This window comes from Anolis sagrei, chromosome 3 (genome assembly GCF_037176765.1).
Source record: "Anolis sagrei isolate rAnoSag1 chromosome 3, rAnoSag1.mat, whole genome shotgun sequence".
NCBI classification, from domain to species: Eukaryota; Metazoa; Chordata; class Lepidosauria; order Squamata; family Dactyloidae; genus Anolis; species Anolis sagrei.
Genome location: NC_090023.1, coordinates 181,305,598 through 181,332,362, shown reverse-complemented (window position 1 = coordinate 181,332,362; position 26,765 = coordinate 181,305,598). Strand labels below are relative to the sequence as shown.

Below are 26,765 nucleotides of genomic sequence, written 5' to 3'. Positions count from 1 at the left end.
TTATTGACTAGTCTAAAGCCTTTGACTTTGTGGATCATAATAAATTGTGGCAAGTTCTTGGTGGGATGGGCATACCAAATCACCTTGTCTCTCTCCTGAGGAATCTGTATAAGGACCAAGTAGCAACAGTAAGAACTGACCATGGAACAACAGACTGGTTCAAGATTGGGAAAGGCATACGGCAGGGTTGTATACTCTCACCCAACCTATTCAACTTGTATGCAGAACACATCATGTGATGTGTGGGGCTTGATGAATGCAAGGCTGGAGTGAAAAATTCTAGAAGAAACATTAACAACCTTAGATATACAGATGATACCACTTTGATGGCTGAAAGCAAGGAGGAACTGAGGAGTCTTATAATCAAGGTGAAAGAAGAAAGTGCAAAAGCTGGGTTGCAGTTAAACATAAAAAAACCAAGATTATGGCAACCGGACTGATTGGTAACTGGCAAATAGAGGGAGAAAACATGGAGGCAGTGACAGACTTTATATTTCTAGATGCAAAGATCACTGCAGATGCAGACTGCTGCCAGAAATCAGAAGATGCTCACTTCTTGGGAGGAGAGCAATGACCAATCCCGACAAAATAGTGAAGAGTAGAGACATCACACTGGCAACAAAGATCCGCATAGTCGAAGCAATGGTATTCCCTGTAGCAACCTATGGATATGAGAGCTGGACCATAGGACATTATTTCCTGGAGTATGGACTGGTTTGATCATTTTACCATCCAAGACACTCTCAGAATTTCCCTCCAACACCACAGTTCAAAAGTGTCTATCTTCCTTCGTTCAGCCTTCCTTACAAATGTAATAAATAATCCTATGTGAATGATATAAAATTAAAACAAATATTTACTAATCTACTATGTATATTACTAATCTACTAACAAAAGAAATAAAGTTTAAGATATGTAGATTGTTGATTGCCATCAAGGGTAGAAATTAGATAATTGATAAAATAAGGAGAAAATATTAAGCAGAGTTGGAAGAGAAGAGAAGAAGGGACAATATAAGAAAATAAAAGAAATCAACAGGGACCCTGAAGGATAATATTTACTCTTGTTAGAGAAGATGTCACAGTTGTACCCTTTTTTCCTTTTACTTCACTTCCTCCTTATACCAAAAATAGGTATAAAGATAGACATTCTCATCTATGTCTCCAACGATAGAATAGACTCATGCGTAAAACTATTTAACTATCATGGCTCTGTAACTTAACATACTATATTTTATTATGTTTCCCATCTTTCCCTTCTCCCCCCCCCCTTTTTAATAGTTTAGTTGTGAATGTCCCCCCTCTGTTTTTTGAAAACAAAATAAAAAATTATTTGTAATGATATAAAAGTGTTCAGTTGTTCTTGCTCCCAGTAGTAATTGTTCTGTGTATGCAATTTAGTATTATTATATTTTATTTGTGTTGTATTAACTATGTTGTACCCCACCTCGAGCTGTGAGGAGAGGCGGGTAACAAATAAAATGTATGACAAATAAAATCATCATCATCAAACCATGGAGCTTCATTCTGTGGTTTGTTCATTATGTCATGTAAAAGAAATAGGTATTGTCTGGTTGCTTTATATTTCAACAAAACAGCAACAAATCCTGAATTAATTCCCTGATTTGTTATGAAAGAACTAGCCAAGAAAAGCTAGCTGTATTTCTTTACATGGCATGACAAACAAATCATGGAACAAAACACAATGATTTGTTTAGACATGACTTCTGCAAGTGGAAAGGTTTGAGCAGCATGTCCCAGTGCATACCCTGGCTTATCCTATTATACAAATTTCCCCAGTGTGTAAAACATAGTCCGATTAAATTTAGCTATGGCAAGATGGATATTGTTCCTTTTTCTTCAGCTTACCCCTTGATGTCTGTAGATTCTGAAATTACATAAGATCCTAGCTTCTGAGACGCTCCTTTATTCATCTTTAAGGAGTTTGTATAAGTTTTGCAGTTATGAAACTGCAAAACTGGGTGACAAATTTAGATTATTTTGCTCCTCATCTTGCCTTTGTCCTTTTTTCCAGACACACTATGAAAGCGGAGAATATATTATCAGGCAAGGTGCTCGAGGGGACACTTTCTTCATAATCAGCAAAGGCAAGGTAAGCTATTGTGGCACCCCGTTTAAAACAAATGTCATAAGCAATAGTTACATATCATGGGGAAGCAGTGCCTCCCATTGGTTTTTCTAATGTTATGCCAAAAGGAATGAAATATTTCAAATTTAATTCTTTCATGTGTCTTTGTGTTGGCAATAGGCTTTCAGAGTTGAAATAAACACTACTTGCACAGTGATTGCATCCATCCTTGAGGATCATGTTCTTATGTGCATATGCTATTTTTCCACATAGAGAATGGCACCAGTGGATGATTCCCTCATACAGTGTGTGTGTGTGGGGGGGGGGGAGTATTTAATCAGATACCAATTGTACAAGTTCTCCTACTTAAAAAGATGAGAGAGGCCTGTAATTGACATCATAGGTAGACCTCAACTATGAGAGACAACATGAGAAAATGCATCCAGAAAATCACATTGTCTGATTTTAACTAATTTATTTGCAAATTATGATGGAAAATAAGTACCATATATTCCGGCATATAAGACGACTGGGCGTATAAGACGACCCCCAACTTTTCCAGTTAAAATATAGAGTTTGGGATATATTTGCCGTATAAGACTACTCCTCTTTCAACACACACCAAATAAATATTTAAAATGCATCAGATTTGTTTTCAGTATGGTAATTTTCCTATTACTGTACCTCCTTCTCTGCCTCTCAGATCTTGCACATGTGCACCTGCACCGCTTCACTGCAGTCTTCAGGAGCGAGATCTGAGAGACAGAGGAGGAGGTATGGTAATAGGATACAAGGGTGGGCCAGACAGGTAAAAGAGTTGTGTTTTTCTGGGCCCAGAGCCACTCTATCTCTTTTTTCCATACCCCAGGCGCCCCGGAAGCCTGCAGCTTGCTCCACCCTTCAATTACACCTTCTCGGTGAGGCGCCCCTCACCATCAGGACCACATTAAGTCCACGAATCCTGATGAATGGATTTTCTTCTACCATACTTGTACAGCGTCGCCCTTAATGCTTTCATACAGTCGCTGCATTCGGCAGGGACATGGTCATTGCCATTTTTGAGCTTCCCCCACCATATGTGGCAACCACAGATTCTCCAGTCTGATTGGAAGTTTCAGCACCCGCTCTATAAGATTACTCCCATGTATAAGACTACTCCCATGTATAAGACTACTCCTGTGTATAAGACAACCCTGCGTATAAGACGACCCCTGACTTTTGAGAAGATTTTCTTGGGTGATAAAGTAGTCTTATATACCAGAATATACAGTATTTGGTCACCTACAAACAAGCAAGATTTAAGGGTCTCACAGACCTGTAACTTCTTCTTCAAGAGGCTCCTCTGTCCTCCACTCATTCCCTGTAGTAATGGCACCTATTTGGACTTGTTCTCAGTATAAAAGACACCCGTCCACAAACTCAAGCAGTCACACTCCAAACTCCACTATGGTGAAGGCCAAAGAGCTGTTGAAGGGCACCAGAAACAAAATTGTCACACTGCACCAGACTGGGAAGAATGAATCTGCAATAGGCAAGCAGCTTGGTGTGAAGAAATCAACTATATGAGCAATAATTAGAAAATGGAAGAGATACAAGACCATTGATCATCTCCCTCTATCTGGGGCTCCAAGCAAGATCTCATCTCGTGGGGGTTAAAATGATCACAAGAATGGTGAGCAAAAATCCCAGAACCACATGGGGGAACCTAGTGAATGACCTGCAGAGAGCTGGGAGCAATGTAACAAAGGCTGCTACCATCAGTAACACACTACGCCACCAGGGACTCAGATCCTGCAGTGCCAGACGTGTCCCCCTGCTTAAGCCAGTACGTGTCTGGGGCTGACTGAAGTTTGCTAGAGAGCATTTGGAAGATCCAGAAGAGTATTGGGAGACTGTCATATGGTCAGATGAAATCAAAGTAGAACTGTTTCGCAGAAACACAACTCGTCATGTTTGGAGGAGAAAGAATGCTGAGTTGCATCCAAAGAACATCATTCCTACTGTGAAGCATGGAGATGGCAACATCATACTTTGGGGCCGTTTCTCTGCAAAGGGACCAGGGCAACTGATCCATATACATGAAAGAATGAATGGAGCCATGCATCGTGAGATTTTGAGTGCAAACCTCCTTCCATCAGCAAGGGCACTGAAGATGAAACGTGGCCGGGTCTCTCAGCCTGACAATGATCCCAAGCACACCACCAGGGCAACGAAGGAGTGGCTTCGTAAGAAGCATTTCAAGGTCCTGGAATGGCCTAGCCAGTCTCCAGATCTCAACCCTATAGAAATCCTTTGGAGGGAGTTGAAAGTCCGTGTTGCCCAGCGACAGCCCCAAAACATTACTGCTCTTGAGGATCTGCATGGAGGAATGGGCCAACATACCAGCAAAACTGTGTGCCAACCTTGTGAGGACTTACAGAGAACCTTTGACCTCTGCCATTGCCAATAAAGGATATATAACAAAGTATTATATGAACTTTTGTTGTGGACCAAATACTTATTTTCCACCATAATTTGCAAATAAATTCATTAAAAATCAGACAATATGATTTTCTGGATGTATTTTCTCATGTTGTCTCTTATAGTTGAGGGTCTACCTATGGTGTCAATTGCAGGCCTTTCTTATCTTTTTTAATGTACAATTGGTATCTGATTAAATACTTTTTCCCCCACTGTATTTGTACCTTTTGCATATAATACAGTAAAAGATGTCTGTGTATCTTAATTTGAGATCTTTGTATCCATTTGAGGGCTTTCAAGCTGTTTATATATGCCAATTCCCTTGGATTATATTACAAACTTATTTTAAATTGCAGCACTTCAAAAACTTAATCATATATAAATGCTGAATCGGTATTGTCACAAGCCTGGCAGATTAAAAATGCTGAAAAACTTGTTAGAGTTTAGGCTTGGATTTGAGTACCTGCATTCTTAAACACAGATCAATTGGAAAAGAGTTTTTAAAATGTATACTCAGTCATTGAAATGCTCCAAAAGCCCTCTTCACTCCCAAACCTTCTCCTATCCACCTTGTTCCACTAAAATGACACTTACCAGGGCAAGAGCAGCACTGGCACCTGGCAGCAATGACAAGAGGAATGGGTTGTTGCCTGTGATAAAACCACAACATCCAAAGGTTATAGAAACGTTTCATGTAGCAGAATATCAGAGCCAAGGGATGAAGCAATCTGTTTTCCTTCTGTACCAGTGTTTCTCCTGCTGTGATGTTGGTAAGAATAATTAAAAGAGAAAGCTTTGGAAAGGCTCACGAGACCAAGCAGAGTGATTTGAGGTTTGGGATAGCTACCTGCCTTGAATTTCATTTTGGGAAGAAAGATGAGCCATGCCTTTGATTGATCGGAGGGAATAATTATGTTGTGTTGTCAAAAGCTTTCATGGTTGGAATCTATGGGTTGCTATGAGTTTTCCAGGCTGTATTGCCATGTTCCAGAAGCATTCTCTCCTGACATTTCACCCACATCTATGGCAGGCATCCTCAGAGGCTGTGAGGTCTTTTGGAAACTTGGCAAATGAAGTTTATATATCTGTGGAATGTTCAGGGCAAGTCGGCTTGAGACAAGTGTGAATGTTGCAATAGGCCACCTTGATTAGCATTTAATGGCCTTGCAGCTTCAAAGAATGGTGGATTGCTGCTCCTTCAACAGAAAAGAGGAAAACATGAAAATGAACAAAATCTGGCTACCAGTATTTTAAAAAATTCTCTAAAATCAGGACTTTATTTATTTATGACATTTATATGTCGCCCTTCTCACCCTGAAGGGGACTCGGAGCGGCTTACAAGATATATATGCATACACTATATTAAATTATTAGCATAGTACAATATCAGTATTATATATTCAAGCAACAGGGGAATTCCTTATATGAAACAATCAGGGCCAGCTAATACCTCCCAACAAAGGATCCCCAGACAGCAATTAGCCAGTCTTTGAAGCTGCAAGGCCATTAAATGCTAATCAAGGTGGCCAATTGCAACATTTGCACTTGCCCCAAGCAGACAAAGAGGGTTTTTTTCTCCCACCCTGGACATTCCACAGATATATAAATCTGCCTAGTTTCCAACAGACCTCACAACCTCTGAGGATGCCTGCTATAGATGTGGGTGAAACGTCAAGAGAGATGGCCATACAGCCCAAAAAACTCACAGCATCCCAGTACGTTTATTGCTGAACAATTCCAATCTGGAGTGAGAGATGTTGCCCCTGTTCATTATAAGAGCATCCGGCATGGGTGTAAAATTCTATAGAAAGTTTCTAATTAGGAAGATTGCAATTCAAGTTTGTTCAACCTAGCTTCCATCCCAATTCATTGACCTTGTCCTGCCTTACCCTGATCAGCTCCATGCAGTGTTTGGCCACCATGGAGCTGATGCTGCCCAGTCTAAGTAGTTGGCATAGATGTGCCCTTAGAATAGTGTTTCTCAACCTTCCTAATGCCGCGACCCCTTAATACAGTTCCTCATGTTGAAGTGACCCCCAACCATAACATTATTTTCATTGCAACTTCATAACTGTAATTTTGCTACTGTTATGAATTGTAATATCTGAGATGAAGGATGTAGTTTCATTCACTAGACCAAATTTGGCACAAATACCCGATATGACCAAATTTGAATACTGGTGGGGTTGGGGGGGGGATTGATTCTGTCATTTGGGAGTTGTAGTTGCTGGGATTCATAGTTCACCTACAATCAAAGTGCATTCTGAACTCCACCAATGATGGAATTGAACCAAACCTGGCACACATAACTCCCATGACCAACAGAACATACTGGAAGGGTTTGGTGAGCATTGACCTTGAGTTTGGGAGTTGTAGTTCACCTACATCCAGAGAGCACTGTGAACTCAAACAATTATTGATATGGACCAAACTTGGCACAAATACTCAATATGTCCAAATATATGCCACTGGTGGAGTTTGGTTGAAAACAGAAATTGACATTTGGGAGTTGTAGTTGCTGGGATTTATAGTTCAAGCAAAGAGCATTCAGAACCTACCAACGATAAAATTGGGCCAAACTTCTCACACAGAACCCCCATGACCAGCAGAAAATGCTGTGTTTTCTGATGGTTTTTGGTGACCCCTCTGACACCTCCTCGTGACCCCTCCAGGGGTCCCGACCCCCAGGATGAGAAACACTGCAGAAACAGAAGAGACAAATAGAGCATTCCTTCTACTATAATTGACACTGTTCCTTAAAATTGGTCCATCCATTTTACTTAGATTACAAGCTCTGATTTGTATTAATGCTATTTCTGTTTTATGTTACTCTTAATGGCAATGACAACAATCCAATTCTATCTTTATTGAATGTAAGTTAGTTTGCAAAGAAGATATATGAAGACTAAAATCCCATATTCTTATTCTTTGTTCAATTGGGTGGGATATAGGGCACTTTACTAGAAGTGTGGAAGGTTACAAATATCTCTATCCTTTTATGGGGACCTTCCTCACTCTAAACTCCATAATCTGTGTGCAGTTCTTTTGTTTGTCAATGACTGCATGTGATCTTTGCTTTAAATATTTGCTTAATGTGGAAGCAAATTAGAATGGGCAAAGATTAGCTGGTACTGCTAACTGAACAGAATGGCCGTAGTGTTGAACATTTGCTTTGGCTTAAAATGTAAGTAATACAAACATGTTAGAGGTTAATAAAGTTGAGGTCTTTATGTTAATGATATAATGGTAATTCCTGCACACACAGACACATACACACCGAGCAACTGAAGTCATATGGCTGAGAATCAAATGAAATACTATGGGATCTATAAATGGGTTGGTGTTAATGTTTTTCATTAGGATTTAAATGAAAGAGAAGCTTGACTGGTAAGCAGCTACAATCCCAAAATTTTGTTTCACCCTAACTTTTAGGTAAAATTATCCCAACATGTTGATTTTGTGAAAGAAAGCACAGGTTGCCAATTGCATTCCAATGTGCATGAAAATGTGTGGGATTTCATTCTAAATGTACACATTAAGATTGAAAACATGTTTCTTAAAATAATATTCTAAAAGAAAAAAATGACAACAGTTCAAAATAATAAGTTAATTAGTTGTTAAGTAATTAAGAAAGTGAATTATAATTCATTGTTTTTTGCAGATTAGAAAATGTGATTTCTAGTTATTTGAAACGCGACTGGTTTTAGTTCATTTTTTGACAGATCATATCTCCCTGTATGAACCTGCCCAGGAGAGGCAGGCATTTTTCTCAGCCCCACCAGCATCTCAAGCCCAGTTGATGGAGACGGGACAGAGTGCCTTCTCAGTGGCTCTGGAACTCTTTGCCTAGGGAAGCCAGAAGACCCCCTCCATGTTGTCTTTCCAGCAGCAGTCTAAAACCCATTTATTTATTCATTTATTTATTTATTTGTATACTGTCTTTCTCAGCCCTTAGGTGACTCAAGGCGGTTAACAGGCCAAAATCAGAAATGATCCTAGATCCAAAATGGTCTACCTTGGTGGCTAGTGAGACCTTTCCTTTTCATAGATCAGTGTACACGTATGTTGTTTCATGCATAAAATTCAGGTTATGGGTAAAAGGTATACGTGAAACTTAAATGAAGAGAGAGAATGCTTCTAGAACATGGCCATACAAGCCGAAAAACCTGAGGATGCAGGTCTGCCCGGTCTAGAGTTAAGTTCAGAAGAGAGGCCTGAGCAAGACCACATTCCTGGGAAAGACCTTTCACTGCTTTTCTCAGAGCAACAGAGTGAAAATGATGAGATTGCTTTGCCAGGTGCAGAAGGAGAGGAGGATAGTTAAACCTTGGACAGAAATCAAAGTTTTAGTAAACAGAGGCAGAACTTTCAGAACCTCAGGCTCTCTGTTTGTTTGCAACAAAAAGATAATAAACCATTATCTAGTGGGAAAGTGAGAAAGAATGCCTTCCTGTCAGTTTGGGCTTCTGGAAAGGGTTTATAACGATTCATGGGAGACTAGTGTCTCAGTCGAGTCAATGTTAATTCATGCCAGTTTGGTTTTCAAGTACTCTATGTTTCATGTATCAAGTCCTTGCCAAGTTTAAGTTTTTTTGCCTGAAGGTTCCTGCTGTTTTGCTTCATGTTTTTTTGGCTTCTTGGCTTCATGGATTTCTATGTACCTAGTTTACTTTTAAAGTTCATGGATTTTCTTGGATTTTGGGATTGTTACTGTTTTACTTTTTTTTTTTTTTACTGCTTTGCCAACATATATTCTACAATAAACTTCTTGCCAATTTTACCAAGCTGGTATGATGTTTCAAGTGAGAGATGTTCGTGATCTGGAGTACGACAGTTTCTATGAACAGGCCCGAGCACACATAATCAACCCCCTACTAAGAAACTTACCAGCTAGTTCAGTGAAATTTTATGAGAAGTTTCTACTTGGTGACAACCTTCCCCACGTGATTTGGCAGTTGCCAAGTTTCTTCCTGAGGCAGCCAGGATTAGACAATTGGACAATTCCCAATTTTATACACAGGATGAAACATGCTGGCACTTGTAGTCTTTTACCTATGTTTTTAGCCAACATGTATGTTAAGCAGTTTTTAACTGATATAAAAATTAAAAATAAAAATAACCCAAAAAAACCCTATAACAACCCAGTGATTCTGGCCATGAAAGCCTTTGACAATAAACCTAAATGAAGTTTAGGTTTTGACTCCAAGATATCTGGTTATGAATATGCAAATGTTCAAAAATCCAGAAAAATACGCAATCTGAAATACTTCTAGCCTCAAGCATTTTGGATAAGGGATATTCAATTAATAATTTAATTTTGCCTTTCCCCTAAATAGTCAAACTTCATTACTGAGCTGAATTTTGAAAGGCAGACGTTTCATCTAAATGTTGCACCTTTGCAAGGAGATCACAATACAGCATTTTCTTTTCTTTTTTTAAATACTTTTTATTAGTAGACTTTTTACAACAATAAAAACGGGGGAAAGTGGAAATAGGTGGTATAAATATAGCATTTTCATCACTGTTTTTTTTTTTTTTTTGTCCCCTCTCCAAACATCTAATCAGGTAAATGTTACTCGTGAAGATTTGCCTGGAGAAGATCCAATCTTCCTTCGAACTTTAGGAAAAGGAGATTGGTTTGGGGAAAAAGCACTCCAGGGGTAAGTATTAAAGTTTATCTAGATGTAGTTTAGATTGCCTTTAAGTGGTATGTCATTAATTTGTCTAGACCACGAGCAAACCTGGGTAGTATCATTAAAACAACAGTTTAATGGAAGCTATGATGAGTTTGTATGTGAAAAGGAGAAAGTAATGAACTTCTGCCCAGATTAACCCATCTTTTTATTCAAAGGGTGACTAATAGAATATAATTATGTGTGTGTGTGATAGAACATGTCTCAGTTACTTCCACTTTCATGCTGAGTGTATCTGTCTATCCATCTTCCCACTTCTCCACAGAATAGCCTTTTCAAATTAGTAAAAATTGCTTAATATTAGAGTGATGAGGCAGCAGCTAATGATGTAGTTCATTAATGTGAAGCACTGCTCATTGATGTAGTGTGAGCAACGGGGAAAGGGAATGCTGATTCTTATCTGTGAGTGTCAGCAAAACCCATCTAGCTAGAGACAAGAAGTGCTTTACTCAGCACCGAGCAAACTTGTGATTGGTGACTAGAGTGCCTCTAGTGTGCACTAGAGCTAGTCTCAAGAGTAGCATTTGGCAAGCCAAGGTGAATTATAAGAGGAAGGTTGAGGATCATTTATGTAGTAACGACGGCGAGGCAAGTGTGGCAGGTGATTCAACAAATTACTAATTGTAAATTAAACAGTGACATTCTTGTTCATGAGGATACTCCATTGGTAGAGGAAGTGAACCATTTTTTCACCTGCTTTTAGGCAGGTCCACCAGAGGCAGCTGAAATGTGGCCATTAGTTGATTGTCGCTCCCACCTCAACGTGTAGGAACATGTTTTGAGGGCTGTGAATCTTAGAAAGGCTGCTGGACCTGATGACATTTCTGGTTGGGTGCGTAAAGACTGTGCTGATCAGTTAGCTGGTGTTTTTACTGTGATGTCTAATCAGTCTTTATCTCAGTCCATCATTCTATCTTGTTTGAAGGCTTCCATCATTATTCCGTTACCAAAGAAGTTCCCTATTAATAATTTTCAGGACTGCAGGCCAGTGGCACTCACTTCCATTTTCATGAAGTGCCTTGAAAAAATGGTCTGTTGGCAGATTATTTGTTGCCTTCCATATACATTTGGTAAACATCAGTTTGCATATCGAACTAACAGATCTATGGAGCCATTACTCTCCACACTGCTTTAACTCATCTGGAACAAATGGGAAACTATGTGAGGATGCTTTTTGCAGACTTTAGTGCCATGTTTAATGTAGTCTAAACATATGGATCTTGAACTTCCCTATTCAATCTGTTTTTGGATTATCTCTTCAGCTCATATTCTCAGCACTAATATGAGAAAGTTGAGTCTTTTACTTTATACTCTTTACATATAATATTGCACCCCCTATTACCACAGTAACATCATTACCAAATTCACAAATAACACAACAGTGGTGGGGCTTATTTCTGAAGAGGATGCGTCTGCCTACCAGAATGAGGTGGATCAGCTGCTGTCGTGGTGCAGGGACAATAATTTGGTTCTTAACATTGAAGAGACCAAGGATCTTATAGATTACAGAAGGAATAGATCAAAAATTCAGCCTTTGGAGATGGAGTGGAGCGGGTGGCCAATTTTATGTTCCTTGGTGTCATTGTTAAGGAGGACCTGACCTGAGGTGTTCATACTGTGACATTGGTTAAGAGATTGTATTATCTGAGGGTCCTTCCAGACAGGCCCTATATCCCAGGATCTGATCCCAGGTTGTTTGCTTTAAACTACATTATATGAGCCCGCACTGCCAGATAATCTGGACTAAATAAAAAACCTGGGATCAGATCCTGGGCTATTGGGCCTGTCTGGAAGGGCCCAGAGATTTTTAAGGAACCAACTATTGAATGAAAAACAGCTGGTGACTTTCTACTGCTGTGCTATAGAATGTTCTTACCTATTGTATCTGCCTATAGTTTGCTCATTGTACAGTGGCAGATCGGAAAGCACTCCAGAGGGTTACCATTACTGCCCAGAAAATTATTGGTTGCCCTCCCCTCTCTCTGGAAGAACTTTATAATTCCTGCTGCCTTAAGGAAGCTTCAAATATTCTTAGGGATTCATCTTACCATGGATATTCTTTTTTTTGTTTGTTTAACTATTACCATCCAGCAGATGGTATAGGATGATAAAAACAAGGACAAATAGGCTGAGCGATCGCTTTCATCCTAGAGCTGTGACTATATTGAACTCTATGGTTTCACACTGATGTGGCATTAGGAGTTGTGCAATAGTGATTAGAATGTGGAAGGATTCGTGTTTTGTTTTGTAATTCTACATATATAATGTGATTGGGGGTGGCATGTAATTTCATTGTACAATGACAAGAAAGTTATTCTATTCTACAGCTAATATCAGAGCATCTCACCAGGCAGTGCTGCATCTATGCAGAGTAGGGCACCAACTGTCTCTTCTTTTGCCTTCTATCACTTACATTTAAGAACATAGTGAGGACAGTACCTTCCTTTGCTACTTCAAAGGCTGTTTTATTGTGCAACTCCATTAATTCCTATAGTAATTATTCTAAACATGTTTTAGAACAAAAGTGCATCGCTTGTTCCTTTTTCTCTGATCTTGCTAACTCAGTACTTATCATTCTACAAATCATAGAATCATAGAGTTGGAAGAGATCTCATGGGCCATCCAGTCCAACCCCCTGCCAAGAAGCAGGAACATTGCATTCAAAGCACCCCTGACAGATGGCCATCCAGCCTCTGTTTAAAAGCTTCCAAAGAAGGAGCCTCCACCACACTCCAGGGCAGGAGTTCCACTGCTGAACGGCTCTCACAGTCAGGAAGTTCTTCCTAATGTTCAGATGGAATCTCCTTTCTTGTAGTTTGAAGCCATTGTTCCTTGTCCTAGTCTCCAGGGCAGCAGAAAACAAGCTTCCTCCCTGTGACTTCCTCTCACATATTTATACATGGTTATCATGTCTCCTCTCAGCCTTCTCTTCTTCAAGCTAAATATGCCCAGCTCTTTAAGTTGCTCCTCATGGGGCTTGTTCTATTATCAATTATCTTAACTGAATAATTTGTGACATCTTAATATACCTTATTAAACTGATCAATTTCAGCAAAAGAGCTGTTATCCAAAGAGGAAGGACCACTCTTTTTAAACAGTTTGTACTGATATTGTGCCAATTCTTAACCATTTTAATTCTCATATTACTTTTGAGTTGCATTTCTTCCTGTTTTATGGTTTTAGTTAAATTAATTTATTGTGGCAAACAGACATTCTCTAATTTTTCAGACCAAGATGAAATGCTGAATTTATTTACCAAGTATTCCCAGTTCAAGGGGGAAAGTTTAATTATGCAAATGCTTTTTGAATTAAAATACATTACCGAGCTCCTGCAGGGTCCAGATTGCTAGCTATTTGTTGTGTTTGGAAAAAAAAACACCTTGATTTCACTTATTTTGCTTTAATTGCTGAGATATATCTACTTGTCAATGAAAGATGCTTGTGAATAGTGGCCCAAGAGAAGCAGCTGGCATATTCCTGTCATAGATTAGATTACTTTCCCCACCTGTGTTTTTCCATTTAAGCTTAAAGCCTGTTTGGCATTTTAGTTTTGTGTTGTCCATGGATTTTCATATTGAATAATGCCTTCAACTAGTGCTATGATTATGGACACTGTGACTGATTCTGTTAAACACTTTGAAATGGGATTTCCGGCTTGGGAATCTACATGTATTCACATATACAGGTGCTTCTGTATGGTGTTTTTCTGTATCACACAAACCCATGTAGCATGTTTTCATAGTTCTATCTTACTGCAATCCTGAAAATGACAGTGTTGTCATGAATAAGAACCGCAACATGTAGCTCAACCATTATGACTTTATCTAGCATGAATCAGTGCCTAAGTTTCCATAGAATAGACAAATTTATTATATATTAAAGTAGATATTATTACAAATTGCACCTGGGCTTCTCTGAAGAAAACCGCATCCATCTGTTGAGCATATTATATTTTCTTTTAGAGCCATATACTGTATAAAAGGTCAAGGTGTCCTCTGACTCTGGGGAGTGGTGTTCATCTCCACTTTTAAGCCAAAGAGCCGGTGTTGTCTGTAGACACCTCCTAGCTCATGTGGCCAGCATGATTGCATGGAGTGCCATTACCTTCCCGCAGAAGTGATACCTATTGATTTGCATGTTTTCGAACTGCTAGGTTGGCAGAAGCTGGCCCTAACAGCAAGAGCTCACCCCATTCCCTGGATTTGAACCGCCAACCTTTTAGTAAGCAAGTTCACCAGCTCAGCAGTTTAACCCGCTGTGCCACCTGGGGGCCCTTACTGTATATTCTCATATATAAGTCTATGCATTTTAGTCAAAACATAGACCCAAAAACCTCTATCAACCTAGCCACTGCTCAATGTAAGTTTTGTACCTTAAGGGCCCTTCCTGACAGCCTCATAATTTGGGACAAATAAGTGGGGTTAAAACCATGGTACCTTAAGGAGAGTCCAGACAGGGAGCTGTCAGTCCCAGTTCATAGGGATTTTTATATCTAGTATCTTTTGTAATATGATTTTAAAAAATTTCCAATATATTATTGCCTTTTCACAATGCCATCACATATGAAAGAATGAGCCTTCCAATTTTCCGCATTTCCAACATATTTATATTTATATTTTTATAACATTTCTCTAATTTCTGTGGAGTCATGTACCACCTATGTGACATCTTAATCCAATTTTCCTTTAATTCTATTGTGTAAGTGTTCGAGTTTCTGCTTCCAATTTTCTTCCCATTCATCTTTTCCTATGGTCCTTCCAATATTTTCTTTCCATCTTTTCATATATATTTTTTCTTCATTCAATTCAGTATTTCATTCTAATAACTTTTTATAGATTTTTGTTATTTCTGAAGATGTTGTAGGTTTTTGCCAAAACAGACACATACATGTATAATACCAATAATGTGAACTAGAAAGAAAATATGGCAATATGGCATCACTTCCATCTTTAGTTTTAGTTCTGACTTAATTCTATGCTCTGTGTGTGCTTGCCGGTGTGCATGTGTGTATATATTTGTGGTCACTGTACGAAGTACTGTATACTGTTGATTTCGTACATAACACACATTGTGGAAATTATTCAGTTCACAATACACACAGTTCGGAGTCATATTCATGACAATTTAAGCATGTCTTTATTTACATATAAAATGTAAATTGTAACATTGCTTTAACAATGTTTTTGAACATGTAATTTTGTTAATTGCTGACTCCTTCCAGTATTTATTTTTTCTATTTTGAATCCAGTTCATGTTCATTTTGTGGAGATATCATTTATAACTCACAGCTATTATGAATATGAGCTTAACAGATGAACTTTCAATGTTGTTGTACAGGAATTTTGCATACAACATGGCTTTTTTGTTCAATTTTAGGTAAATATGAGAAAAATGTTTTGAATGAGGATTTTGGCAGTGTGTGGTGCTTAAAAGAAATGGCTGCTTTCATAGCATGACAACAGTTGAATGGGGTGAAGCCATCTATAACATTGCTTCTACAATCTTATCTCATCTCCCACAAGCAGAAAAAAATAATTAGAACACAGCCAAAGTCTTGACCTTGAACTTTTTACAGCAAATTTCTTGCTTTTGCTAAGAGATTCTTGACAAGTGCCTGGTCATTTGTGTCAATTTGCCCCATTTTCTTTGCACTCTGTATCATAAAACTTCTGCTTCAGTGCCATTGTTTCTTTCTACCTGACAATGTGTTTATGCCAGAGATTTCTTTGAATATTAAAAGGGATCAAGCTATTCATAAAATGGTTTCATGGAGGGCAAGTAGACAACTGTTTTTCCATCACTTGGATTGAATAAGGGAAATTCCAAAATGGTGTGACTCTCATTCTGCTAAAAGCAAATTCATTGTTGTCAAGCAATAGGGCCACTGACAGTTTTTCCTGCCCATTCTGGAATGATAATGCAGCTAGAAAAATCCAAAGTAAACAAAAGCATGGGAAAAGTCTGAATAGATGTTGATCATGGAAACTGAACCCGGCTGCCCCAATTTTAGGCTTAAGAAGCTGTGTATGAAGTTGACATCTCAACTCTCTATATTATGAGATGTGTCTACATTCATTATTCAAAGAAGAATATCATATCATAAGATTGTCTTTTAATGATGGCCAAACCAAATTAAGCCAGCATTTGAACTAATATAGGTAATATGCGTTTTAAGAAGTAACTCTTAGATGATTATGATGATGATGATGATAAACAACTTTTATTTATACCCCGCCACCATCTCCCATAGAGACTTTGGGGAGGCTTACAAAGCACACAGTGGTGCCATAAAACATAAAATACAACATATCAACATTAAAATCAATAACACATTTAAATGCAGACATAAAACTAACAAGAAAAAAAATCAATGACATATGGCAATGGATAATGGACTTCTTTCACTCCAACATACTATTTTATACCACTTTGTGTAGTAAAATGCAACTGAGCAAAGGAACAATAGATGACAATATGGAAGAAGGAATATAAAGGAATGCTATGAGGACAAATGTTTTTACTGAGAATAATTGGCTTTAATATGAATTAAGCATATCACATGAAGTTTTTATAGTCTACAAAACTCCTGGTAAAATGAATGGATGAAGGGCCAATAATGAAGGTGTCGTTGAACTAAAGTCACCTAGTGCAATGATAGTAGAAAGTGAATTTTAGAATGGATTTCTTCTTTGATAGTTCATTCTCCTAGTCACTGTGTTATTCCAAGTTCTCAAACGTCAGCAGCCTACAGAGTCTGCTCATATCACTGCCGTAGTATTTTTGTCAGATTTAGTTGGACACTGACAGTGGGTAAGTTGCTGGTATGTTATATTTAAGTCTCCCTTTCCATTGCTTTAAATATAATTGTCCCGAGTGGAGCTTAGCTAAGTGTTGCCATTAATTACCTATTGATTGAATAGTTTTATTTTGGTTGAGAGTTATTCTGTTGGATTTAGGCTAATTGAGGTGGGGGATTATCAGGTACACAAGTATGTTAGATCATGTACAAAGCATATATCATTTATTTATTTATTTATTTATTTATTTACAGTATTTATATTCCCCACAGGAGACTCAGGGCAGATTATAATGTACATCATATACATTACAAACATTCAGTGTCATAGACACACAACATATATAGACAGACACTCAGAGGCTATTTAACTTTCCAGCTTTTCTTGAGGGTATTCTGGTCACCAGGGGAGCTGTCCCTTCACCGACCATTTCTGACACTGATGAAGTACTTCCTCATTCTTTGCATGCTTGTTGGAGATTTTTATGGCCTCGTAAATTAGTTAAATTTGCCTCCCCGCCTAAGCGGTACCTAAATTTCCAACTTGACAGATGCAACTGTCTTTCGGGCTGCAAAGGTCGACAGCAAGCTACACAAAATTGGTTGGAAGCTCACTCCGACCCGGGCGGGCTTCGAAGTCATGACCTTCGGTCAGTAGTTATTAGGCCTGGGTAACAACGGAAAAAATTGTTTCTAAAATCGATTCGTTTTTGGGGGGGTTTTGCGTTTCGATATTTAAAAGAATTCCGAAATTTTTCTTTTAAAAAGTTTGATATTTACGAAATTTCATAAATGTAAAAAAAATTATGAAACATTAACGAAACAAATACGAAAGAATAACGAATCGATTCGTTAATGGCGGACACGACCACGCAATACGCTAAAAAACCTCCAAATGGGACAGGGGGAACTTCTGAAGCTTCCCTCTCCCTCTGTTGTTGACTGTTGGTGTGATATTATAATTTTTTTTCACTAATGAAACAAAAAACAACTATAAAACTTGCCCCAGACATGCGGAAATAATAACGAAACGACCTCAAACCGATAACGAAACGAATACATAACGAATCCGAAGCATTTACGAAATGAATTTAAAAATTCGTTTCGTTTTTAAGTTGCTCCAGAATGGTTCATTATCGCTTCGTTATAAAAAAAATAACGAATTTTTAACGAATTACGAATTAACGAAACGAAACCGCCCAGCCCTAGTAGTTATCTTAATGCAGCTGACTCCCAGCCAGCTGTGCCAGGGTCCCATTTTTTCTATTTAAATATTGTATATGTAGGCAGTACATTTTCAACTGTCACACTCACTATTTTTATATAGATAAACAAGTGGAGATTATCAAGCTCCAGTGGAGATTATCAAACTTTAGTACCCTTACCCATGGACATAATATCTGCACTTCAAGCCTGTTTTTTCAGCCACATACAAGACAAAAATTGCAACTCCAGGTGATACAACAGCACATGTACTGCATCTGGACATATAGATGAAGGCCATGGGGAAGATTGGATGCACAGTTTTGTTAGCACAGTTGTCCAGCCCTAGGACAAAAGACTTATGTTCTGCAGTTGGGAGTCTATAACCAACTGTGAATTCTAGGTTTTATGGAATTAAAAAATATATAATAGGGGATATTTGTTACTTGTAGTTTACATGCTTGTAATATTGGGTAATTTTGGCTGGTTTTGAAGCACTCAAGCATAGAAAACAGTACAAGGACTAAGCACAGATCAAATACTGTACCTCCTTCATATATCCTTAATGATGGAGTCAGGCTTTTAGTCTTATTACTATGATCACAAAGCAATTATGGTAATGGTAAACTATAATTTTGCCTAATTTTCTGTTTTGCTATAAGATTAAGCATTATACTGTGCCTTTCTGTTTGCTGATATATATATTTTTCTTTTTAAACATCTTGTTAATGCTCTTACATACCTTTTTGTCCACAAGCTTTGGTATGTTGGTCCATTTGTGGCATTTTCCATTATAATAGCAATTTTCTTTGATCTAATTGATACACTGTGTTCTGTATCATTATTGCACACTGGAAACTTAAATTAATGTCATAGTGATCTATGTGTACTATATGCAGATGAGGCAATGAAATGTTTCTTTTGGATTTCCCAGAATTTAAGTAATTGCTCTATATGCTGCTTACATTACATGCCATTTTACATTGTAAGACTATCAGCTTAATATTTTCTGATGTTCTCTGTTTGACGTCCCTGTCTAATGGGTTGTTCTTTTTTATCTGTGCTCACTAGTGTTACAGGAATTTAGTGTGGGTAGTAAAAAATGCATTATTAGAAGTTTAGAATATCCTTGGGTCTAGAAATATTTAGAGCATAAAATCTATATAAAGCTTTGTGGATTATAAAATAGCCAAATACACTCCCTTGATGTAGCTTGTAGATGAAGATCTTTGGCTAGAAATCAATATGAGTTTGAGAAGTAATTCATTTTGGCTTGGGCATGGCAGCTGATTTTTATACATCTTTGCACGTATATGTGTTTAATTATTCAACAGCAAAAAGTCAAAAACTACATTCTAATCATAGCAACTATTCTCTCTGATCAAGATTCAGCGAATACTCTTGTCAAGTCCTAATGTCGTATTTCTCATCTTATGGACTTTCCACTGCATACGAAGCTAAGCAGAGAACAGGGAATAGTATATTTTCCTGTGCGTGGTACACCATCCCAAAACTACAGCCGATAGGAATTATTTCACATACCAACAGATCACATAGGTCTTTCAGGACATAAATAGTCCTAATATAATAGAACCAATCATTTCTATATTGTTTTGATTTGACACTAGCCTTTCACATTATAAGTATTTCAATAACAATGAGTTGGAAAGAAACAGAGATCCTAGAAAACAAAAAGGAAGTGTATTTTAAAGTAAAATATGAGAATAATTATAGATCAAACATGGGCAAACTTCAGCCCTCCAGGCTTCAACTCCCAGAAATCCCAATAAGCTTATCATCTGTTAGGAATTGTGGGAGCTGAGGTCCAAAACACCTGGAGGCCCAAAGTTTGCCCATGTCTGTTATAGATAATAGTGTTAGATTGATAACAGAGTGATCTCTAGAGTTTTTTATGGGTCTGGGAGACTCTTTACCATAAATATCATGGAAATTTTGTCTGCTTTGCTCCTTACGTTGCTTAATTTGGACAATTGGCACTTCTCACCTTGAGAACCATATTGAAAACAGATTTAGAATTCAGCTGTGAACCCTAAAATCCATAGTTTTGTATGGAATCTGAAACATTCCAAAGTTGAATGCAGTAAGTCTTTCACATAGGTTTTACTACAACATTGGAGTGAGAGCATCCAAGATTATCGGCAGACTCCATATGGAAACATGCTAGATAGTCTTTTTCTCCCTTACAGTGGTTGTTCAGCTGCCAGAGTGAATTTTCCATCACAATGAAAAATTCCGTTCTCTTATGCTGGATCTACACAGCCAAATCCAACGATCTGATTCCAGATTATCAGATTTGAACTGGATTATATGAGTCGCCACTGCCATGTAATCTGGGATAAACAGTTTATCTGGGATCAGTTCCTGGGATATAGAGCAGTATAGAGAGGGCCTTACTTTTCACTACTTTTCTTCTTTTCCCATCTTGTCCTGAAGGCCATGTTTTAATTATGAGTTTTAATTACTATAGATGTAATTTTGAGAGTTTTAGCTATTTTGTTAAAATGATTTGATGAAAATGAGTTACATAATGAAGCAACAATTCAATTGATCATGGAAACTGTAATAACAAAAGTCACACCATGTTACAGCATCCCTTACCCAGAATTCAAAAATCCAAAATCCTCAAAAATTGAAAAGTGTCTACATGGATTGCTGAGATAGTGAAACTTTTGCTTTCTGATGGTTCAATGCATATACACTTTTTTTCTGGCACAAAACTGTGAAAAATATTAGGATCATGGACTCCTGGAGTTGAAAGAGACAATAAGGACCTCCAAACGAACTCCCTTCCTTGCAGAATTACACAATAAAAGCACTCTTGACAAATGGCCAATAATAGCTAAAACAGGGGTTCTCAAACTATGGCCCAGGGGCTGGATACGGACCTCCAAGGTCATTTACCTGGCCCTCACTCAGGGTCAACGTAAGTCTGAAATGACTTGAAAGCACACAACAACAACAACTATTCTATTTCATCAGCCAAAAGCAGGCCCACACTTCCCATTGAAATACTAATAAGCTTATCTTTGTTAAAATATTTCTTCATTTTAATTATTGTATTGTTTTTGAGTGTGTTTTTTTTCACTACAAATAAGATATGTGCAGTGTGCATAGGAATTCATTCATATTTTTTTCAAATTATAATCTGGTCCTCCAACAGCTTAAGGGACTGTGACCTGGACCTCTGTTTAAAGAGTTTGAGGACCCCTGAGATAAAACATAATAGCTAAAATATGGAAGGGGAAAAAAGAGTTAACTATCAAGGATAGGGGAGATAAATTAATAGATTATATCCAAATGGCTAAATGGACAAATAGCAGCAAAGGAGGAAATAATTAAGAATTTGTAAAAATAAAAAAATGGAGGTTGGCACTTGGGTATTTCGAAAATAAGATAAAAGTAGATTTAAAGATCGTCATAAAGGGGATTTAGTGAAAGAAGACATGTGGGTAGTTCTGGGTTAGTTATGTGATCCATATTAAGTGGTTTTGGAAGTATGGGGGTTGGGTTCACAGGTGTGGGGTTAGAGGGATAAGGTATAATAACTGTACCGTGAAAGTTGATTTTTCATATCTTTAATGAGTGCTGACTATATACCATTCTGTAAACTTGCATACTCTTTTGTATATTTTTTTCCTTTTTTCTGTTTTTCTGTTGTCAGTTTTGTTTCCTGTGTACACCATAAATCAATAAAATTAAAACAAAAAAAACCCCAAAATCAAATGGCCATCCAAGTCTCTATTTCAAAACCACAAAACACAGAGACTCCACCACACTCTGGCATATTCCACTGTCAAACAGCTCTTAACAGGGACTACTGGTAGCAGCTTGGAAGTAAGTAACATAGAGAACTAGCCTGGTGAGAGCGAGGAGATTTTATATGTCATAACCCATCACCACAGCATGACCCTGGGAATAGTGCAAGTGCTAGTTATACCAACAGGAGATTAGTCTTGATTTACATCTTTTAATGAAATTCATAATTATTCACCATGTCCAGCCAGGTGTAACATCTCCGTTTTAGTGTTACAGGACAGGAATCACAGTTCTAGGTTTTTTCAGGCTATATGGCCATGTTCTAGAGGCATTCTCTCCTGACGTTTCACCTGCACCTACGGCAAGCATCCTCAGAGGTAGTGAGGTCAGACCTCACAACCTTTGTGATTCCGGCCATAAAAGCCTTCGACAATACATTAAAATTAGAAAAGCTGTTGAAACTAGTCTCTTGTTACAAAGTCTATATTCCATTCATTGTTTGTCAAATTATATATTAAGTTTCCAGATGTAAAGGGAAGATGTCTATCATTGTGTAGCCCCAACACACTTTTGCATGAGACATACTGACAAGCATCACTTTTATTTGAGACATACTGACAGGCATCAGAAAACCCAAGGCTTGCTAAATTATTAAAAACAACTTTGGGAAAAAATAAGTCCTATAACTGTAGATTCCAGAAACAGTCTCATAAGAAGTCTGAACTGGCTGATAGAAAAAAACATTACAGGCCATTACAAATTATGTGTTGGGACAGATAATGCAAGTTTTTATTTGCTAAATTCATTGCCATTTCTTTCAGCCTGTGTTATGCCTGAGCAGTGGTGTGTTTTTGAGCCATTTGAATGCAAATTTATAATTAAGTATCAACATGGTGCATTAAATGTGGAAATAGTTTTATTGTATAATACCATGCCTTTCCCTTGAGTCGTCATAGTTCCTGGTTCCTTAACAAATTATCTTCAGGTTCTGAAGATAATAACATTTATTCAACATTTTATCAGTAAATCTATAAACCGTTTAGGTGCTGTATAAAATATAACATTGTGAAATTTACCCAATCTATGCCTTCCAAGACCTTTGAGTGAAGTGTAGGAAACATCAGATAGACTGTGAAAACTAAAATCCAGATTGAGCAAGCTTTAGTGGAGATTGAAATATTAGGGCTACCAATCAGTGCCCAGACTGTATTTATATCTGCAGACTCTTTACAGAACACTCCTATATATCAGTCAATAAAAGCACATTCTTGAGATATATCCATAAATATCAATGTGTGCAAGAAGTTAGTAGCATATGGGTGTAATGAATGCTCAGAGTCACTTATAGACAACCTTGGTGCCCATGACTACCTGTGTAGAGAGTACCCTGATGTGTCAGAGAACTTCTATTATATCAATCGTAGAAATTTATCTTAAGGTAACTTCAGATTGACCAAATGCTGACAACACTTTTTTTTGCTTTGAGTAGATTAGTAGAGAAGATAAACCATAACGGGCATCCTTGGTGGTATTTTCTTCATTGCTCCATGCCACTCTAAATGATGCATAGAAAGTTTGTGTACTTCCTTACTTAGGCGATCCCTCGTTGTCAGAGTAGGATAGTCTTTCAAGATCAGTGTACTGGTGCGTCCGTAGGTGACTGTGGAGCCCTATTCTCCCGCAGTGAGGGCATTGGTTTCAGGTGGAAGGCAGTCTCGGTCGGGGTTGGCTTGACAAGCTTTCCTCTTGGCACGTTTCTTTCTTTTGCCCTCCATTCGTGCCTCTTCAAATTCTACAGCACTGCTGGTCACAGCTGAACTCCAGCTGGAGCGCACAAGGGCCAGGGCTTCCCAGTTTTCAGTGTCTATGCCAGAGTTGTTAAGGTTGGCTTTGAGCCCATCTTTAAATCTCTTTTCCTGTCCTCCAGCATTTTGTTTTCCATTCTTGAGTTTGGAGTAGAGCAACTGCTTTGGGAGATGGTGGTCGGGCATCCAGACAATGTGGCCGGTTCAGCGGAGTTGATGGCGGAGGACCATCGCTTCAATGCTGGTGGTCTTTGCTTCTTCCAGCATGCTGACATTTGTCTGCTTGTCTTCCCAAGAGATTTGCAGGATGTTCCGGAGGCAGCGCTGATGGAATCGATCCAAGAGTTGCATGTGACGTCTGTAGACAGTCCACATCTCACAGGCATATAGCAGGGTTGGAAGGACAATAGCTTTATAAACAAGCACCTTGGTATCCCTACGGCTGTCCCGATCCTCAAACACTCTCTGCTTCATTTGGAAAAAAGCTGCACTCGCAGAGCTCAGGTGGTGTTGTATTTCAATGTAAATGTTGGCTTTTGTGGAGAGGTGGCTGCCAAGGTAGCGGAAATGGTCAACATTTTCTAATGTTACACCATTAAGCTGTATTTCTGGCATTGCAGACGGATCGGCTGGTGACTGCTGGAAGAGCACTTTTATTTTCTCAATGTTCAATGACAGGCCGAGCTTCTCGTATGCTTCTGCTAAGGTGTTTAGTGTGGCTTGTAGGTCTTCTTGTGAAACTTATCTTAAGTTAACTTCAGATTGACCAAATGCTGACAACACTTTTTTGCTTTGAGTGGATTAATAGAAAAGATAAACCATAAGGGATATCCTTGGTGGTATTTTCTTCATTGCTCCACGCCACTCTAAATGATGCATGGAAAGTTTGTGTATAGGGAGTAGATGTCTATTTGTAGATGTCTTATGTGTAGCTGAAACGGCTGTCTGTTTGTGTCATAGTGTTTTATGCATTTCTATCATGTGGGAAATCAATTTGTTTCCCTCATGACGAGTGGGAATCTGTATAGAAATCACAGCAGCAGACAGAAGATGAAGTTCAATCTGTAGAGCTTGTGATCCCTCACTACAATGGAAATATTGTGTGGAACTGAACTCCTGAACTCTTCTAAGGAAAGAAGATTGCTGTGTAACAAAGCAGGAAGAAATGCTGAAGCTACATTCTATATAAACATTGAGTCTCATAGAATAAAAACAGTTAATCCAGACTGGAAAAGTACTTTAAGATTTCATGGGTTTGAGGCAAGAAAGCACAATTAACGTAAGATGGGTGCCATTTAGATATTTTTAAAGTTTCTACATAAAACGTGTAGTTTAGCTTAAAAAAATTATGTTCAAGATGCTAAGAATCTTATCTCCTTATGTGCCTTCTATATATGTATACTTACCTTGCTTACTTGCTTAGATTATTGATACAGTGCCTAATAAAAATAGTCTCTCAGTACTTTTCTAGAAAATTAAAGTCTTAAAAAGCTGTAAAATGCAAACATGAAGAACCCGAACAGATTAAAATGAAACATTGAAAACAAAGTACATGTCATAACTGTGAATAAAATTAGTACTAAAAAAAATCTAGAACGTAAAGAATTGCAGACTGTGGAAATATAAATTATTTTCCCGAGACCAAAAAGGCTCCAACAAAAGCATCAGGCATGTTTCTTTAGGGAGAGTATTCCTTTTCCCCATCAAATCAAAGCTACTTGAAAGATTATCTGCCCACTCAAATATCCAAACATTTTGCAGCAGCACCTACAGCAGGGTTTCAGTAGACAATCTTGTGAAACCAAATAGGCAATTGTTAAAGAAACTGCCCTTGGTATTTTTCTAGCCCTTCTACCTTATGTCATAGGGCACTGCAGTTAAACCCATTGAAATCAAAGGCTTATGTGCTAAAATATTGGCTAAATGCTCCCACTTGTCATATTCTACTTGTATTTCATGCTTTGTATTAGTGTGTTCTGTAAAAGCTGTTAGGATCCTTTTGTGTTATGTGGTTTAGGTATATGTGGGTAATGGTCATAATGTGGGTGGGAAAGTTTGAACCTTTCTTGTCAGTTTTAATTTTTTAATTTTTCCCCTCACATTGTTAAAAAGGAATAAATAACCAGGAGCCAATGACCTCATCATAAGGGGCTTTTTTCAGCAGCATATGCCATTTGAGCCCTATGTTGGAGTTCAGCCTGTGACTGTGTTTCAGGATCAGGGTGTTTTGGATGTGAGGAATGATGTTAATGAGGTTCAAGATGAGTTTCAAGATGGCAATGGTTTGGTCAATGATATTGATACAGAGAATGACCAGGAGATCCCTGAAGTTTCCCATGAGAATGTCCCTGAGGGGTATGGGGATGATGGTGTGCTTTCTGAATTGTTACCAGAGAGTTCTCATGAGAGAGAACATGAAAATAGCTCGGCACCTGGCCCAGTTAATGAGCAAGTAGATAATGAAACAAGAGATAGATGAGAAAGGATAAGTCAAAACAGTAGAGCTGAGCAATGGTTTAGGCGCTCTGCCAGGCTTCGACAGAAAACAACAAAGCCTCAATTAAAGAGAAACCAATTTCTGACCACTAGTGACCTAGCTAACGAGGAGATAAAAGTTTCAAATTTGGGATGTGTAATCAGATGAAGCGTCGTTTAGAATCATGCCAAGTTCTCGTCCTTGTTCATGGAAGCCTTGTTTTAAGGATTCATGTTAAGATATATCTTGTTTCATGATTTTGATTTCTGGATTTCATGATTGCTTACCCAAGCCTTGGATCAATGTATTCCTGGTTTTCTGGATTGTATTGAAGTTGAGTGGACTTTGCTTTTATGGACTTTGCTAAACTCTACCTTGGACTAATTTGTTCCTGCTTATCTTCTTACCTAATTGGATTTACCTATTTCTTTAAAGTGCCTTTAGCTTTACTATTTCTTTTTACTTAT

At 38.1% G+C, this 26,765-nt stretch overlaps 1 protein-coding gene across 2 annotated transcripts in view; it reads left to right on the top strand.

Moving 5' to 3' along the window:
* PRKG1 (protein kinase cGMP-dependent 1) overlaps positions 1–26,765 on the top strand; it is a 926,264-nt gene that overhangs the window by 730,214 nt on the left and 169,285 nt on the right. For both annotated transcript variants that reach the window (XM_060768793.2, XM_067465712.1), the window contains exons 6-7: positions 2,035–2,112; positions 10,114–10,208. In XM_060768793.2, the coding sequence (XP_060624776.1) occupies positions 2,035–2,112; positions 10,114–10,208 (173 nt within the window). The remainder of the gene's footprint in view (positions 1–2,034; positions 2,113–10,113; positions 10,209–26,765) is intronic.